Source organism: Aulonocara sp. 'chitande type north' Nkhata Bay, linkage group LG15, assembly GCF_057382095.1.
Source record: "Aulonocara sp. 'chitande type north' Nkhata Bay isolate Kocher_YH1m ecotype deep benthic linkage group LG15, A_spYH_male_GT1.1, whole genome shotgun sequence".
NCBI lineage: Eukaryota > Metazoa > Chordata > Actinopteri > Cichliformes > Cichlidae > Aulonocara > Aulonocara sp. 'chitande type north' Nkhata Bay.
The window spans coordinates 15,741,177-15,759,448 of record NC_141358.1 but is presented as its reverse complement, the minus strand read 5'-3'; the positions used below and the strand labels follow the sequence as shown (position 1 = coordinate 15,759,448).

At 41.3% G+C, this 18,272-nt stretch overlaps 1 protein-coding gene across 1 annotated transcript in view; it reads left to right on the top strand.

The window, feature by feature from the left end:
* The window catches only part of fut8b (fucosyltransferase 8b (alpha (1,6) fucosyltransferase)), a 91,255-nt gene that overhangs the window by 50,017 nt on the left and 22,966 nt on the right, over positions 1 to 18,272 (top strand). Inside the window, exons 3-5 of the mRNA XM_086264585.1 lie at positions 5,898 to 6,016; positions 6,998 to 7,160; positions 12,811 to 12,925. Coding sequence (XP_086120711.1) covers positions 5,898 to 6,016; positions 6,998 to 7,160; positions 12,811 to 12,925 — 397 coding nt within the window. The remainder of the gene's footprint in view (positions 1 to 5,897; positions 6,017 to 6,997; positions 7,161 to 12,810; positions 12,926 to 18,272) is intronic.

The following is an 18,272-nucleotide window of genomic DNA, read 5'->3' as shown; positions in this document are numbered from 1 at the left end:
TCCACCCTCTCTGCAGCTGCTTGTCACCTCAGGCGTGAAGCCAGTGCTCCTCTGGAGACGGTGACACGCGCCAGCCCGATGGTCTGACATCGGAGAGAACGAGGAGCGAGAGTGACAGCTGGGCTGAGCGATGAGGACCTGATCAATTCCCCCAGGCATGCCAGCAGAGGGAGGGAGGGGACAATGCAGAGAAGGAGAAGAGGATGGAAGCATGATGGATGGCGTGAGGACTGCGCTAAGTAAAGAGCAGCAAGGAAGAAATGAAAAATGAGGACAGAGGGGATGAGAAGGGTTGCCGAGACCACAGTCATTGCCTTAATCTGCTTTAAATGTTATTTCAGCCTACCCCAGTGCTAACAGGCTGAGATATACAATCAAATACTAGACGCTAAAACGGGCAGTTCTCTAAATTTATCTTCGATAAACAGTTCAGTGTTTCAGGTGACCCAGTGCATGTAGTGTCCATGATTCAAAGCAGATACAAGAAATTATTTGCATACACAACAACATGTGGCCCTGATCTAGGACAGAAAAGGGCACGATTTAGACAAATTGTCTTTACAGGGTTTGGTAAAATTGTCTTTTAATGGTATAGGCCATTGGCCATTAGACCTCAATTACTTGCCTTCTGCGTGTCCTTGTTTGTTGTTTAGCTTCTGGCTACATTAGGTTGTAAAATCTACACAGTGCTTTTTTGCATACATTTGCCTCATGTCGCTACCTTTTATGTTAAATAGAAATTTGATCTCTAGAACAGATATCTTTTCTGTGAGGCTACTGTTCTCTCGTGTGAAAAGGGACAGTAAGAAGATCTACCTATGCTGTGATTTAAGAGTTTAAGAGTGCAAGCGCACCGAGCAGACGCTGCTGCCGTTTACAGACCTGAACTCCCATCGACCCGGCCGTCGCTCAGGCCCAGCGAGAGATGGTCTACTACCATAGACACTAGCTCCATTGTTGAAGCTGTCTGGGGTCTGGACATCTCTGTCAAGTAGGCTCGCCCTGGATATGCTGAGGCGTTGAAGCATGCGAGGCAAAAATGCACCATTCAGAATCAGTTTACTTGGATGAACAGTGACTCAGTGGATGCAGCAAAGGAAGGAGGCAGGAAATGTAACTAATATGCCACGGGGTTGAAATATATTATGCAAAATTGCAAAACATCTACGCATATAACGTCAGCAAATAATACTGTAAATGGTGATGGCATTTATCTGTTTTTAAAAACAAATGTTGAACACTGGTCGCAGTTTTCATGGTAAGAACAGGCTTTTCCACCAATTTGTAGTATGCACTACGCTTGTATTGTTGTCGTTTATTAGCTTGACTTATTAGAGTCAAGTGACTTAAGATGTTTGAATTCCCAGGAAAGGCTGGAACATGTCAGTCGAGCCTTAAAAGCTTGTGATAATTGAGATGTATATAAGCAAGGAAAATCGTGTTCGTCTTTACATCCCTAAACCATCGAGATTTCTTCATCTCTCTATCCATATGCATGGCATTTCTTGGTTAGCATATTGGTTGACTTAAAAAGTAAACCTCAGGATTATTTAATTTTACTGCTCTACCCGTGTCTGATAACCCTGTGAACTCCATGGTTACCAAGTGCAGGAGGCGGTGGAGCGATAGCTATGGCAACAGTTCACAGATAAACTGGGTTGGAAGAAAGTGGGTTGAATGTTCAACCTCACCTGCTTTCCAGTTCAGTACTCAGAAATTGCAGGGCAGATCAACCCCTGCTTTCACAGCTTTGTCTTTCATTCCTCTGCTGTTTCCCCTCTACTTCACATACCACCTCCCCTGACTCAGTTTTTTCTCTCCTGCTACTTCTCCTGTATTGTTTGATTAAGATGCTTTACTAGTCCCTAAGGACCCCAAAGCGCTTTACACATGCAGTCATCCACCCATTCACACACACATTCACACACTGGTGATGGCAGCTACATTGTAGCCACAGCCACACTGGGGCGCACTGACAGACGCGAGGCTGCCGGACACTGTCGCCACCAGGCCCTCTGACCACCACCAGTAGGCAACGGGTGAAGTGTCTTGCCCAACGACACAACGACCGAGACTGTCCAAGCCGGGGCTCGAACCGGCAACCTTCCAATTACAAGGCGAACTCCCAAATCTTGAGCCATAATCGCCCACGATTATGATAACAATGTGGGATCAAGTGAATAAAACCCGAGTCACATAGGCCTAGAGACCAGGCAATCACTGGTTAGGACACAAAAATGAGGATTACCCGAGTTGTTGTGAGTGGTTGCTGGAGAGTGATGGAAGCTTTCTACAGACCAGTTGACCAAGTGGGGCACAGACCGAAAACATGTTTCAAAAGGTGGTAAATTTTCATTAAAGGCAGTTTGTATTGCACTTTTTTTTTTTCAAGTCTTACTACTGCTGGGTTAGCAGTTAGTATGTATATGCAGAAAACATGGTTAAATACAGGCAACAGTGGAAGTCTTCCAGCAAATAAAACAAACACTAGGAGGTTTTTGGTGCAGCACCTTTTTGTAATAAATTTTACCCAGTGAGATCCGACAATCTCCAGGAACCACTGCCAACCAGTCAGGAAGTACATTTTCTTCCCTAGCAACTGGTAATGTAGTATGGGGGACAACTCCAATGTGCACATGATATCATGTGAGAAACCTCAATTCCTTTGGGTCCAAGTGCATCAATTCTGCTTGACCTGTAGAAGTTTATTTGTTTAATGTGATTTGATTAATTATGTAAGGTTTATAAGTTAGTAAACACTTTTAAATTACTTCATTAATTTAATTAAGGGGATTGAACTATTCTCAAAACCGAATTGGTGGCAAATGGTGGTCTAATACATTTTATCGTATTTTTTCCCCTTTAATTTGTCACATATAGGTCGACTGTCTTTACTACATGTGTAGGCAGTAAAGACAAAGTCTTCCACTTCAAGCTTAGATCGGTGGTGGGAATTCAAATGCACTTTGAGATTTTTTGGGGGGGGGGATTTTACATTTTTGATCTCAACAGATGTCTGACTGTTGTTTTTATGTTTTTTTTTAATAATGGAAGTTAATAGTTTTTAGTCTAGATTGGCTCAATATTTATCGTAGATTTTGAGCTCTGTGAAAGAGAAATAGCTAAAGATTTGATATGTTGGGAGCATTTTGTTGAATTCTACATAAAGGGCAGCAGAATGAACTTTTGATAATAAATAAGTTGCAAAAGAAATACTTGCATAAAAAGACATCTATATTTGTAATGGGACATAAAAACCCCACTGACTGCACTACTGCAATGTAACCCTGCCTCTTTTCATCCCCTGCAGATGCCAAAAACTTTTCAGGTTACATAGATCGCCTCGTCTTCTGTTTTTTGTGTCCGTGTGCTTTGTCAAAGAACAAAGGAAATGATGTCACTTTGTAATTGTCCTACTTCCTGTACAATGGAGTAACTACTGGATTAAGGCCTTTAGGGACGGCTTTTCTGAACAGAGTTAGCTGTGAAAAAAGATACTACAGCTGATATTTGGTTTGAAAATGCACCTGGGTCCTTTTTAAAAAAAGATCTGTGTCAGGAAGCTGTAACGGGACACATCATAGATTTCACGGAGAAAAGAAGCCCTGATTTAAGGAATGCATATAAATATCCGTGGTGCCACAATGTTATGCAGAGGTTTAGCATTCCATGATGCAGTTACGTAATGTAGATGTCAAATAACCTCTCTTTTCTCTTCAGTTTCCATGGCTTTGAAGCACAATGCTCAGTTAGTGCTCAGTGAAGTGGGAGGCCAGGGCTTCTGGGGAATGAGGGGGAAGTTGTGTGGCAAGAAAGGCTACTGCAACTTTAAAAGTCTCATCTTTATGCCTGCCAGCGACTGATGTTCCTTATTTATGGAGCAAATTGAGTTTGCATGCCTTGATGACTCATTAACATGGCCTTTGCAGCACTTCACTAATGCCCCTGTGCATTTGGACATATTCAGTTTTTAATGAGTTTATGTAGAGAAATTGATTTTGTATAATGTCAGTGGCATTTTTTTTTCCTTTGGCTAATTTGAACTCTGTTGTCAGAGTGCTCATTTGTATTTTTATTACATGCATGTAATTCATATTCATATAGAAAGTCAAAGTTTTGTATTATTTGTGTTTGTCGGTTGTATAAATACATGCCAAAGGACTAATGCCTGTCTTTTAAGTAGATCCGACTACTCTGAGTGTCGCCGGGGCGGCATCTTGCCATGACGCCAACGCAGATTTCGAAAACAGTACCAGCATCACAGTCGTGCCTGGTAACAAAAGGGCCGCCATAGTCTCCGGAGCACTAATGTAGCACATGATAGATGCTGTAATCAGAGGGAATTCCCACTGCGTCTGCCGATAAACAGTCAAAGTACAGTAACTAATTGTAAATAATCAATTTAGTGCTCTAGTATAGCTTTTATGTAGCTGTGGTTTTTCTGAAATGGTAACTTAGTGTCATCTTTGTATGCTATGATCCTGCCACTAAATCAAATTTGTATCCATTAAGGAGTTAAAACGTTAGCCTATGGAGGTATTGCATTACAAACTCAATGCATTTGCCATTCTTGTAGTAAAAGGAGAACCGTGTTCTAGCTTAAGAGTTGCTTTTATTTGTTTCTGTCTTCTACATTATTTGATTAAATGTAACACATGGCATTTCACCATCATTTGCCTTTCACTTCAGAGACTGCTCAGTGGATTCTTGGGATATTTTTGTAAAACTGTAGAGTAGGAGACAGGTCGGCCTTAACAAACACGGAGAGTGATTCAGTGCCCTGTGCATAATCTTGAGCTCTGAATAAATAAATCAGGACAGGGCTCTGGAACGCTGCGCTGTGGTGTTTTTAGTAAATGAAATGGAATTTTCAGTGGCGAACACTGCGAGATGCCAGCTTTCGTGGCTTAGTTTTGAAAGCAGCTTTTAAGTCAGAAGAGATATGGTTCACTAACCAGTGCATGATGGAAGATAAACATTTTCACTGATTCATCAGAATACTCAGCTACATTGTTAGACTGTTAAAAAGTCAGTTTGGTGGTAATCGAGTTTGTGTTCCAGCGACTTTTACATCAAGTTAGCCTTGCACTACATGTGATTTACCTGTTTTCAATAAAGATGCAAAGACATATCTGCAAAAATCTGACATTTTGATAGATTTTTGACTTGGGTGGGGAAAACAACATGACATTGATGTGTGCAAAGGATTTTTATCTGTCGTCAAACGTCAATTTTGCTCTGGCTAAATGTTCAAGCATTGTGTGACAAAGAGCTCAGAGACTCTCTAATATATTAAAGTATTTCTGTATGTGCATCTGCTTGTCACCACAACACTTTTACGGTTTGCCTCCAACTGATTACTGCTTAAGATATAAATGGGTAAAACACCAAATTAGAGGTTGTTTGGATTAGAGTTTGATTTTGAGGTTCTCCTGCCTGCTGCATATGTCAGTTTTAAAGATGTTGGAGAATTTTTTTTCTTCCTTGTTATGATTTGGAAAATATATTTGCAATTTTAGAATTAGGAAAATGTTCCATTTGTTTCCCTCAAACTAAATTTGTAATAAACATTTTTTTTAAAACCCAACAAAGAATCAAAAGTCATATATTGGCTGTTAGCCCATTAAAATCACTGTAAATTTAAAACTCATGGCTTTATTTTGTCTATTCTAAATAAGCAATTTAAAGACTTACAAGTGCACAACATATACATCGTGTGACCCTTCATTATTGAGATGAGAAAAATGAATTTATTGCAGTGTCTCCTTTATTTACCTATTTAATTTTACATTTGCAGCACAGCTTATCTGCAGAGATGGATGTTTTTGCTCTTTTCTCTTACTAGTGATGTGCATGTTCCCAAATTCATCTGTTATATCTCCTATTGTGTCCGTCAGGATACCAGAGGGTCAAGCCGATGCCGGGTCCTTGGCAGCAGGAAGGCTGCGCTCCCTGGAGGACCAACTAACCAGAGCCAAACAGAAGATCCACAGCTTCCAGAAACTTACTGGAGATGGTAAGCAGAGTAGAGTTACCTAAAAGGTTGCAGGGAAGAATTTGGCACAGAGCTTACAAATATGAGGAAAAAAAAATTGATTTTCAAGGTGTGGGCTGTCTATGAGCTTTGAGTCTATGACTCCTATGAGCTTTTTCCTGCAGCGAGAATCTGAGTCTAGTCTGGCGTTAAGCCTGCTCTAGCTCTGGAGCAATAATGGCAAAGCCACATGATGAGATGGACAGGGCTATGTGTGTATTTGCCACCCTAAGCATGGTCAGAGGGGCAGGTAAGCTGTCAGGTGAGCAAAGAAATGTGTGAATGAAATGGAAGCAGTGTGGATGTACCATTGGCAAGAGTGAAAGGTGAGGGGAAAAAAGAGAAAAGGGGGGGGGAAAGATATGCGAGCTTGGAGGGCAGAGCAGGGTCAGTCTCTCCATCTTGCCGCAGGGGGAGGAAAAAGCTAAAAATACCCTTCAGCTTTTTTCCACAAGGGAGGCACTAAAGAGAAAAGAGAATATGTGAGAAACAAGGGAAAAAAATAAGAGCTTTTCCCTCTTCACCAACTCCTTCCCCTGCTTGAGGCTGTTCTTTCCTTCCCTCGATTTTTTTTCTTCTGTTTTTCTCCACAAAAATGAGAGCAGGCAGCTGTGTTATCCATGTAGGTTACTCCACATTGTTTGGCTCGGGAGGGGTATAGAGATCCTCCCTGTGTTCGAAAAACACAAGAGCGCCATCGCAAGCAGGAGGGAAAAAGTGATCAAGTTGTTAATAATGAGGTCAAAAAAACACCCAGAGACAGAGTATGAAAGAAGAAGACTCTAATGGTTATGTTCCCAGACCTTGCTTTGTGCTTGTAGGTTATTTACGCTCTCATAATATAATGCTCAGATATTCTGAAAGTCCTCCTGGCACCTTGTTTCTTCTAGCTGAGTAACTCAATAGTTCTACGCCTGTGCCTAAAATGTCACAGAAGCTGAGTGTCTTTGTTGGTCCTTGTAGGTCCCGGGCCCACTCAGGAGGAGCTGCGGCGGAGGGTGGAGAATGGGGTTAAGGAGTTCTGGTACTTTGTCCGCAGCGAGGTGAAGAAACTGGCCAATGTTGAGCCCAGCGAGAGGCAGAAGTACGCTGACACACTCCTGCAGGACCTGGGACACCAGGAGAGGTGGGCTGCTTGGAAAAAATGGGAAACACTCGCAGTGAAACCAGTGATAAATTAAAAAAAAAAAATCATGTTTTGTTTTTATGTCTTTGATTTAGTGTCGCCATCTTAATAAGGTGCAGGCCTGGCTAATGGCTCCTTTCTGTGTGGAAGGCTTTATGAAGTCTGCAAAGATTTCATCTTGTGTTAAAATCTGGGTGATTGTGGTTGCTTATGTGGTTTGGAAATATTAATATATGCACATAAATGCTATCTGTTGGTTTGCTTTCTCTGTTTTTCGGAGCAAAATTGCAGCAGGTTCGGTCGAAGAAAAGCATTCTACATCCTGAAAATAATATACTTTGTTTTGTAGGGTCTAAAAGCATTTAAAAATCCCTCACCTATCAAACTATTAGCTACTCAGACTTTTTAGTCATGTAAGAGGCCCCAACACTGGACAGTCCACAGAACTACAGCACAAGCCTGGTAATTTTCCATTTAAAACGCCTTTCAAATCAGGAAACAAAAATACATAAACCACCTGTAAATGTTCAACATTTGCAGTTAACATACAGGAGTTGGCGCAGTATCCCACTCGAAAAAAAAAAAGTCCCTGCGAAAGCGCATGTAATTCCACCCTTACACCGCCCCCGGGATAAAAGCATATAAATGTGCTGACAATTATATGTATTTTTGCAGCAGAAGGGTCAATAATGCTGCCGTTTGGGACGTTAATGACAATCTGCGGGGGAATTAGTTTCATGGTCCCTGTGGTTAGTGCTCCAGGCCAGTAAGGACAAGTGATGAAATCTATAAGTTCATTATGCCACAGAGAATGGAGCTGTTAAAAATCCCAACTCGACATCCAATGCTTGGTTAAATAAGTTTATCTGTTTGTTGCTAAATTAATCAGAAGTGTTTCATATTTCACAAAGTAGTTTATAAGTTTAAAAACTAGGGTATCGCATCGAAAGCAGTATTGAAAAATTAAAAACGGCTCTGAGCCCTATTAATATGTAAGGTGTTTTTCAGAGCCTCTCCGTTCTTTTGGTTAGGATTTTAAAGTAACAGTAAGTAACACCCACGCACAGCCTATCATACGTGTGTCCAAGTGTAAAGAAAAGGGCTTGCACAACTGTCAGTCATGGCTACTTTTGATCAATTCTAACTTTTTTGTCACCTTTAGGACTAAATAATTATTAAGGTACCAGTTAGTTATTTAGGCAAACAGGTTTTTAAAGAGACACTGTAGGAACTTGGATTATAGATGTGACTAGTGCTAATGCCATCTGTAATAAATGGGATAAAATCCTGATAGTCTTGAAAGCAGTGCTACGATAGCTGCTGAGTAATAAAGGGCAAAGGTCATGGACACACTTTCTGTCATTTGGATTGCAGCTTTGCAGAGAAAAGCCGGGTGTCACTTTGCCAAGTGGCTCCATTGTAATCCCAATGAAGTGGCTTATAAAACCCATTGTCTTAGTCATTGCTGCCTAAGAAGCTTTCCACAGACTGATTCCACCGCCTAATACACAGGCAGACATGAGCACACGGTCACAGACTTTCACACGCATTCGCTTTCTATCTAACGTCCCTCCCTCCTCCCCTTCTCGCTGCAAAGATGGAGCAGAGGTGGAAAGAGCAGGGAAATGTTTGACTTAAATAAATCCTTGTTTAAATTCTGCTCAGCAAGGTTGAAAGGTCATTGCCTTGAAAATTTCCAAGGCAAAAAATGCAGCACGCTTAAAAAAAAGCACTGAAAGTGCTGAAAATGATCACTGCATTATAGAGGGCTTTTAATTTGACTAAGTTTTACAGGTAGCTCATAAAGAACTGTCATAAAACAACAGGTCAAAGTTTGAATGTCTGCAGCAGGAAATTAAGCAATCAAAAATGTGTCACAGTAGTGGTGCCTCTGTGTGTGTGTTTGTGTGTGTTATGGTTTCTCGGTAATATGCTATAATAGCACTGTAAGCTCAGTGTAAACTTAACCTTAAGCCTAAAATAATCTAGCTGAGATAACGGTTTAAAATCACAGTTAAAAAGCACGCCATGTTAACCTCCTAAGACCCAAACTCTTCCACGGCATGCATTTTTAATTTCTCTTTGACATCTGGGCATATTGGGACCTGATGAATGTAAAAACAAAGAATTACCAAATTTTATTTTATTTTATTTTTTGTTACCTGATTTTTGTTTCTAAGAAAAATGAGAGTCACATATGAGGATATTCATTTAAAATTTCAATAGAACCTTAGCAGTATAATGTCCTCGTAAGTGGATATCAGGCTATTGTTGAGCAAAATTGAGTATTTTGGTCTAAATAACCCAAAATGTGATGTCCACATATGTGGACGGTAGGTCCTAGGAGGTTAAAGGCGATCATGTGATATTGACCAAATCTCCAGAAAAAAGACTCTATTTTTCTAACACCAATAATCTAGTTGATCAGACTGATTTGCATACTGTAGAAAGCACCCAGAGAAGGAAATGTGTAATTTGGGCTACAGAACATCTGGCAATTTTTATGACTTCTGTTGAGATAATTACTACATGTCTGAAAGATGGAGGGATTTGTAAGTTATATTCAACAGTGCTACAAACATATCCGCTGGGTAGCCTAAACTCATATAACTGCGCTTCTAGAGAATGAAAGCCTCACTGAAAGCCTGTAACTGAAACTAGAATAAATTCACAGAGTAGAGCACAGCAATTAAAAAAATATTTAGATGATAAAAAAGAACCTCTTGTCTTTCCTCCCTTTTGCACATAATCTGTCTCAACTGACTCGGTGATATTTATGCTTTAATCTGAAACCTGTAATTGCTCTGCAGTCGGTGCTGAGAAAAGTTGTGCAGCTGCAGCCTTTGGCGCTTCACTTTCGGCCAATCAAAGGCTGCGGCAAAGCTCACGAGCTTCAGATATCCATAAGACCCCACACGCTTAGCCACACACAATGCAGTGCATATGCTAGGTTTCATATCAGCGCGGTGTTCTCCTGCCTTGCTGCCAAATCCCTCAGGGCTTGTCTGTGGATTCCTTCTTGTTAGGTTTTTGCAACGGGCCAGTTTGCGTTTCCTTTGCACAGAGGGTTGGTTATGGCTCCCCTGTGCACTACAGGAGGAGACATCCATTTACACGCTGTGGTTCCAGCTTCAAAATGGGACAGTGACTAATGATGCTGTCTTCGTTAGCTTTAACAAGTAAGACGCCATTCGCTGTGCCGCACTGTTAAAAAGGGGCCATGGTACGGTTTTGTGTCGCACACATTTAGAATGCATTTTCAGACATATATGTCGTGGAAAGGAGACACGTAAGCTTTCTCAGATTAATTATGAAATAATACTTTTCAGGTTTCTCCTCTGCAGGGTTTTGGATTGTCAAGTAGACGTATTATTAACTTTTCAGCATATTCAGCTGCCTCTCTAGTCAGTTTCTCGTCCTTTGGCTTAACACCAACTCAACTTCCTTAGCTGCATGTGAACCTCTTTTCTGCAGCAGAATTCTTAAAGAGGCGCTCCTGCTCGCAACAGACCCCCAAAACAGAAGAAGTGCTACTGTCGCAAGGCCCATGTCTATACAGTGGATGTGGCACACACCCAGTGGCAGGATGAAATTCTGCATGCTGATTCACTGTTGCAGCTCATTTGGGTCTCTTAACGGAACTGATCTGTTGATAATTTGACATGTACGTCCCCTGCTGTAACACTTTAAAAAGTTTCCTGGAAAAAAAAAACTCTATAGCAACCTGGACAGGAAGCCACCCAATAGGAAAAATACAAGATGGGAACGGGTGGGGTAAACTGGAGTGAGCAGATTATTTACTAGTAAATGGAGATGCTTTTGTTTAAAAAAGAAAAAAAAAAAAGATAAGAAAATGGTGAGTTAAAATACCTGGGTGGTCTACCTACACCTAACTGAAGTTTATGTTGAAGAAACACTGCGTTACTTTCATCTTCCCTGCGTGTCCTTGTATGCACTGCTGATTATACGTTAAAGAACTCTCAGTCACACAGGATGTGACTGATTTGGGTCAAACAAATGACTAATAAATTATGTGTGTCTGCGCGTGTGCGTTTGTGTGTTTGTGTGTGTGAGAGAGATGCTTTTGCATTTGCCCTTAACTGCATATATCTCAGTTCTCGTGTAACTTTGGAAGTGGATGGTCACGATATTAAGCGGCATGTGACACATACACAAATTTGCTGCCAGCAGCATGCAGATGGCCAGCTTAATCCAAAAAGCAGCTAAACAACCAGAAAGACACTGTTGTCAGTCAGCATTAGAATTTATTTCCTGTTAATATAAAAGACTATTCAGACTTTGTAATGCTTTACTCGCACAATATACTCTTGTCTGGTTGATTTTCTTATCCAAGTGTTTCACAGGTAAGGTGTATACCATTATAACATTGGGGAAACTGTTATGCTACAGGGAGAGGAAACATTTCCTTTTATTGAGGACAGTTTATGTCCAGGAAAGTGCAGATAGAGATTAGAATAAAAATTGATTACATATTATGTAAGAACTCCTTTCGAATCATTTCATCATGTAGATGAAAGATAAAAGGAGCCGGCCGAGGTGGTTCGAGGATCTGATGGGGATACCTTCTAGGCGCCTCCTGGGCATGGTGTTGCTGGGATGTCCTACTAAGAGGAGGCCCTGGGGCAGACCCAGGAAATGCTGGAGAGTTTATATCTCTCAGCTGGCCTCGGCGTTCCCTTGGATGAGCTGGAGGAGGTGGCTGGGGTGAGGGAGGTCTGAGCTTGTCTGTTTACACTGCTACCCCCACAGCCCTTCTCCATATGAGTGCAGATGGATGTTGCACATTTAATACTGCCCACATATCAAAAATAGAAGTGGGCAATATGGTTATGGACTAAATATGTAATTTTTTTGATATTTTTATATCTTGATATCAGTGGCAATAAATTCTATTAATTTGTGAATTACAGCCAACCAGCGGTAACAAAGCCTATAGCTTTGTTTCTGTATTTCACACAGAACTATAACCTGTGAATCCTGATTGATCGTGGGCCAGATGAGCCACTAGTCATTAAAGTTCTAATTATTTTACATTGTAATCTCTATTTCCAGTACAATTCATATTAAGCAATGTTCATATTACCAACAAATTGACTTTTTATGTCCTTAATTAATATTAGCCTGTGACTGGATACGTTTCACACACCCTGAAAGGCTCATGCTTTGCACAGCGAAAGATGATTAACTTGTTGACCTGTTAAGGACATAAGGTTGTGTGTTTTATTATCTTTGAGAATGTACACATATTACCAAGGAGTACCTAATATAAGTGCGCTAATTGCATTTAAAAGCTCTGTGCCAGATGTTGACACTGTTAATGAGAGCAAAAGAGTGTCTGTTCTAAATACGGGGGGGGTTCAACTGCAGTCCGATTATTAAGTACAAGCCTCTCAGAGATGTACTTTTGCTTTTTGGGTAGGAACTGTGGGCGTTTGGCACTAAAAGCAATGCTCATAGATGTGAAGTGCAGTGATTTGCAGATGCACTGCTTTTAATCTGATGTTACTGGCAATGCTCGCATCTAGAAAAGGTGTTTTTTTTCTGGGGGGGTGTGTGTACAGACCTAACAAATTACACATGCCTGGCAGACTTCTCGAGCGATAAATTTTTGAAATTTGTGTGTCTGCAGGTCCATCATGACAGACTTGTACTACCTCAGCCAGGCAGATGGAATTGGTGAATGGAGAATGAAGGAGGCTAAAGACCTGTCGGATCTGGTCCAAAACAGAATCACCTATCTACAGGTATCCACAGACACAGCAGCTGCTGAGCCAACTGGACTGTACCATTTCACACACAAACATACACAAAGGTGTCGGAGACATAACTATGCTGTGAGCATCGATGCAAATATTTTCTTCACACAAATAAATGCACATATGCATAAACCAGAAATATCTTTCACACTTGCTCGTCTGATTTGCACCGTCCATATCTGTCAACATCAGTTTGCACAACTAGAAGGTGAGTGGTACCATAGCAGACGGTTTCAGCAGTTACATTTGACAAGCTTGTTGTTTGTCAGCAGTTTAGTGTCACCTACGCACATGCGGCAAAGTGACAGATCAGCACATGTGGATATGCGAAAATGTAAAGAAATCTCAATGCACTACAGTAACAGACACAAATGCACACACTCACCAAGAGTCACAGAGATGCACATACACTTACAGGCCAGTGCATGCACAACTCAAGACCCGGGATGCATTCACTCGCTTCAGCTGCCCTGCTCCCCTTCTCCAGCTCTGGTGCTGCAGGGTTCCCGGGCGGGGCGTTGTGGTGCGGCACCATGCCCTGCAGCATTAATGAGCCGGTGTGTTTGACGAAGAGGACCCAGTCAGTCTGGCTGGGTGGAGACAGCACCACTAACAGCTGCTGTCACCACCGCTGAGGGATCACACCGCTCTACCAGCTGCCATCACTAATTCATCACACACGCATACACACATTCGTGTACAGATGGATTCATCCGCACCTATGCGGGCAACTGGCGCACATTCACACAACCTCAGCTTTACATATGCACATGCTCATACCCGAAGAGTGTGTGCACGTGAGTTTGTGCGTGTGTCTCTTTCAACATCCCTTATGCATACTCACACATATATACATACTCACACAGACGGACTCCTCCCTCCTGTCCTCCTGTCCTCCTGTCTCTGCCACTCGCACCAGCCTCTCCTTTCATTCCCGGTTTAACTAACTCCATTTCTCCGTCTGCTCCATCTGTCCACTCGCAACATCGAGGCTCACTTCTTCAGATGGCGCTCTGTTGGACAAGCCTTTCATCTATTTTTGCACTATGAGCCTTTGCGTAGTGGTGTTAAAAGCTAATGAACAAAATCATGTTTTTGATCTTTGGTGCTTTTGCACACCATTTCCCAGAGACCACTTATCACTATAAATCTGTCCAGTGCTTGGCATGGCGTGCTTGTGTGCTTATAATCACAATCACCCTAGCCAGCTCTACAAAGCTTTATTGCATCTTTCAGCTGATTTGTTTTGCTTTTATTTGTGCAATTTTGGCCCCAGCAGGCAGCTGTTTTGATTCAAAGAGCTACTGTACAAGCTGAGTAAAAACTGGAGCTTTGGCAGCTCTGTGGTTGTGTTCACCTGTTACAGCTTTAAGATAGTTGTCCAGATAGATTTGATCACCTATGCCCCTCAGTGCCAGAGATCCAATCAGAGTAATGTTTACTAATCACTTGGAGTAAGGCATAAATCAAGTGCTCATGTCAATGCCAAAGAAGGAAAGCAGATCGTGTACCTGTTAGTAACACATCTAGAGACATGAAGAGTGCGAGCATTCATCCCATCACACTGTTAACGCTGAAGAATCAAAAGACAGTCTTGATCTATGATTGAATGGTGTTTTCTATGGTGTTAGCTTTTGTCTGTTGTGCTTACATGTACCCTTGTGCGTAGGTATAGAGTTTAAATCCCATTAACAAAAAGGAGACTTCTCGTGTAACTGGAAAAACAATTCAATAGAAAACCAATTGCAGAATGCAAAACGTTTTGCCGTTGCTTCCAACAAAGAAACTCTTATCAGGAAAAACAAAATGTGAAATAATTTCATAAAATGATCCATGAATGAATAAAGGAAACGACACATGCTAAAACCTTTTAAAAAGTTCTTCCTGCATCGGATTTTCTAATAATGATATTAGATTTAGTTTTTTTCTGAAGGTGAAGCTCGTGCAGCCATTGTAGATGTTCATGCTAATTAACCAGTCCCTCTAAATGGTAAATGGCCTGTATTTATATAGCGCTTTACTAGTCCCTAAGGACCCCAAAGCGCTTTACATATCCAGTCATCCACCCATTCACACACACATTCACACACTGGTGATGGCAAGCTACATTGTAGCCACAGCCACCCTGGGGCGCACTGACAGAGGCGAGGCTGCCTAAATGACACGCGATTGCACCTTCATGTGTAAAATATGTCACAGCCTGTCAGCAAGAGGTGTTTTTCCTAAAAAGGCATCCGTGAGGAAAATGCAGAAGCTTTAATGAGCTGAATATATTATGCAGTTTATTGCTGAAACATCAACATATTATTGTAAGTCTCCTGCCAGCAAAGCGCAGCAACAGCGATTTTACTTCAAACGTGCCGGAGTCTTATTTTAGAGGGGGTCTATTATGCTCATTTACAGCGTCGTATATTCTACTTTTGGACTATACTACAGTAACTTCACACGATTCACAGTTCAAACTAATACTGATATATAACTGCTCATCTTACAGTGCTCTGTTTGAAATGAGCTGTTTTCACTCTTTTGTCTTTCCCTTTAAGTTCTGGGCCTTACTCTACGATGCTTGTTCAAGGATATCTTTCCATTATCTGCATTCGTTTACTCTAACATTGTCGATCTGTTTAAATGATCACACAAAGGTTGTTATCTACTAAGTTAACCTGCATTCACACAAAAGGGCTGGTGTTGGCAGCATCTGACGAATCCTAAAGTGGCGTTTCACAGATCACATGACTCTTCTTCCACGAAAATGATCACTATGAGCCCCTACAACAGAAACATTATCAAATGTATAGAGAACTTAGAAAATGCAACTTTAAAATGAAACACTGTTGAAAAAAGGACACATATTGATCGTTAATGATTAATTTTAGCGCATTAAACAGGTAAAATAAACATTTTAATTCCAGTTGATTGTTTTATCACAGATTGTGTTCTAAGTGCTGCTATTTATTTTCTAAGGTGACAGCTGCACCTTAAAACTCTGAAACTTTAAACAGGATCCATTTAAACATTAAAGTTTACTAACTAATAAACAAGAAGTTGAAATCGCTTCAATTTGATTCGGATCCAAGAGAAATTAATTTTGTCCCAGCCGGTGTGAAACTGAATCTCAGAACATAACCTGCTCCTACTGTTCAGGCACAGACGTCTGAGGGATCTTCCAGGAGTTGTGACGCTATTTTCTGGAGAACTGATTTATCAGTAGGTAGTGATTTTATACCTGTTGATCTCTAAACTGGATCTTAACCTGCTCCAGCACAGGTTAGGTTCACAGCATAAGTTACCATGATGATTTAGAGATCTTGCCTGGATAAGCCAAAATCCTGCTTTGTAGTGTAGGCCTCTCATTGGTTGCCTGTTGTAAACAGAACATTCACAGCCAGAGCCTGAGATGACAGTATTAAGCATGCCCCCTCTCTATGACATCACTCAGATCCAAGAGGAGAAAAATTGCTTGAAATCAAACATTTAGAACAGTCTTAAGTCTTGGTTTTTATTCATACGTGCACTGATCTCATGTTTTTTTTTTTACATCTAATATAATCATCCAGTGTGGTAAGATAAATGCGTATGACAAAAATAGGAAAACACAAAAGGAGCCCTTTGAACAACTTGTCACGATTTCAGCATCACAGTGGATAATTACCTAAGCTCGGCATACTTCTGTCTCAAATTCAGTGGTCCTCAGCCATAGTCCCTAAATAAACAATATCTCCGTGGTCTCTCTAGTGCAAATCGCTCTGCAGCTGATGCTGTGTTTCACACTCAAAAAAAGAACAATTTAAAGAGCCACTTAACCTACAGTACAAAGCGCTACTCGAAGGCTGCCTTTGTGCATGCATCGGCCGTCATTATCCTTGAACCACGTCTCTTAAGCGCTGCAGTCATTCCTGCTACACCATTACCGCCCTGGCATCCAACGGTGGCCTCCACGCCGCGAGATTCATTCTACAGAATGATCTCATGCACGTACTGTGACTCGGGGGCCAGGTTTGACACTGAAAACAAGCTCAGGATGCCACTGTAGATTATTAGTTCAGTAAGTTAGCCTACACCTATGGGGGTAGTAGCGGCAGCCTGTAACTCAAAGGGAAATACCTGTGTGGCTTGTTCTGTCACCTCTATGGCTGCTGTAGCCTGTTCATGTTATTGAGCAGCAGCGGTGGTAATCAGTTTTCTTCACATAAAGGATCCTCTCTTCTTTCCTTTTTTTCCTTTTCCTTTTTTTATTGCCTCTTGTCCTCTTTTTACATTCATCACCACATTTTTTTTTAATGCTTTCATCCCTTTTCCTCGCCGCTTCCCTCTCCTTCCCTCCTCCTCCACCCTCTCTTCCTTTTCCTCTCCTGCTAGTGTATGATAGGCAGCGTTAGCCGGTGGGTGCCGGGCGGCCTGATTACTGTGAACCATCCACAGCTGCAGCAGCCTAATGAGGAAAACACTCCCATCAGCCGGTAATTGCTGTTTAGGAAGCTGGTTGGCATGAGCGTTGTGGAGTCGCTCAGACCGGCTGCTGAGCAAATCGCTACCCGCCCGGCAACTCATCGACAGCACAGCATGTGTCACTCTCTTCTGGTTTCCAATTTTTTTATTTATTTATTTTTATGTTAAAAAAAAAGAGAGAAATCCTTGTTTCTTTCCCCAGCGCCTCTCATTTGGTATTCTCCCCCTCAGACTTTGTATGATATTGAAGCTAATGTTCAAGAAGAGGAATGAGACTGAAGTAGTGGGGAAGATGGGGGATTAGAGGGAGTGGAAAGGGGAACAAGCAGGAGGGAGGTTGCAAGAAATAAAGCGCTATAGAGTGGTAAAAGGAGTGATTGTAAAGGTGAAACATTGAGAATGCAGCAAAAGAAAGGGGCTGTGAACCGTGAAGGCATGAGCGAAAGTAAATGATGAGGCTTTCAACAGTCTACATTTTTACTTACTGTCAACAAATCACAGGAAAAGAGCTCATCTGACAGATTGTCATCTTTATAGACTCAATAATTTCTTGAAACAGGTGGTAAACTGCAGTTTAATTGTCATCAAGTGTTATATATTTATACATGGTATATAATACTGGGAGCTATACTTTGCTTAATGTTGATATGCACTAGTAAATATGTATGAAACTGAAAATGTTCTACAGTCTCTATTTTTACAATAATGAAGACAACAGTTTCACACATTTTTAGGGCCATAATTTGTTGGATTAAGGTTTTGGTAGTAATCAATATGTGATTGAAGTAGATATACTTAAAGAGATTTAACGAAAAGGATTTGGATGCACTTTGGGGGGAATTACAGCCATTTTTGTGCACAGTCCTCTATTGTCAGATGCTCAAAA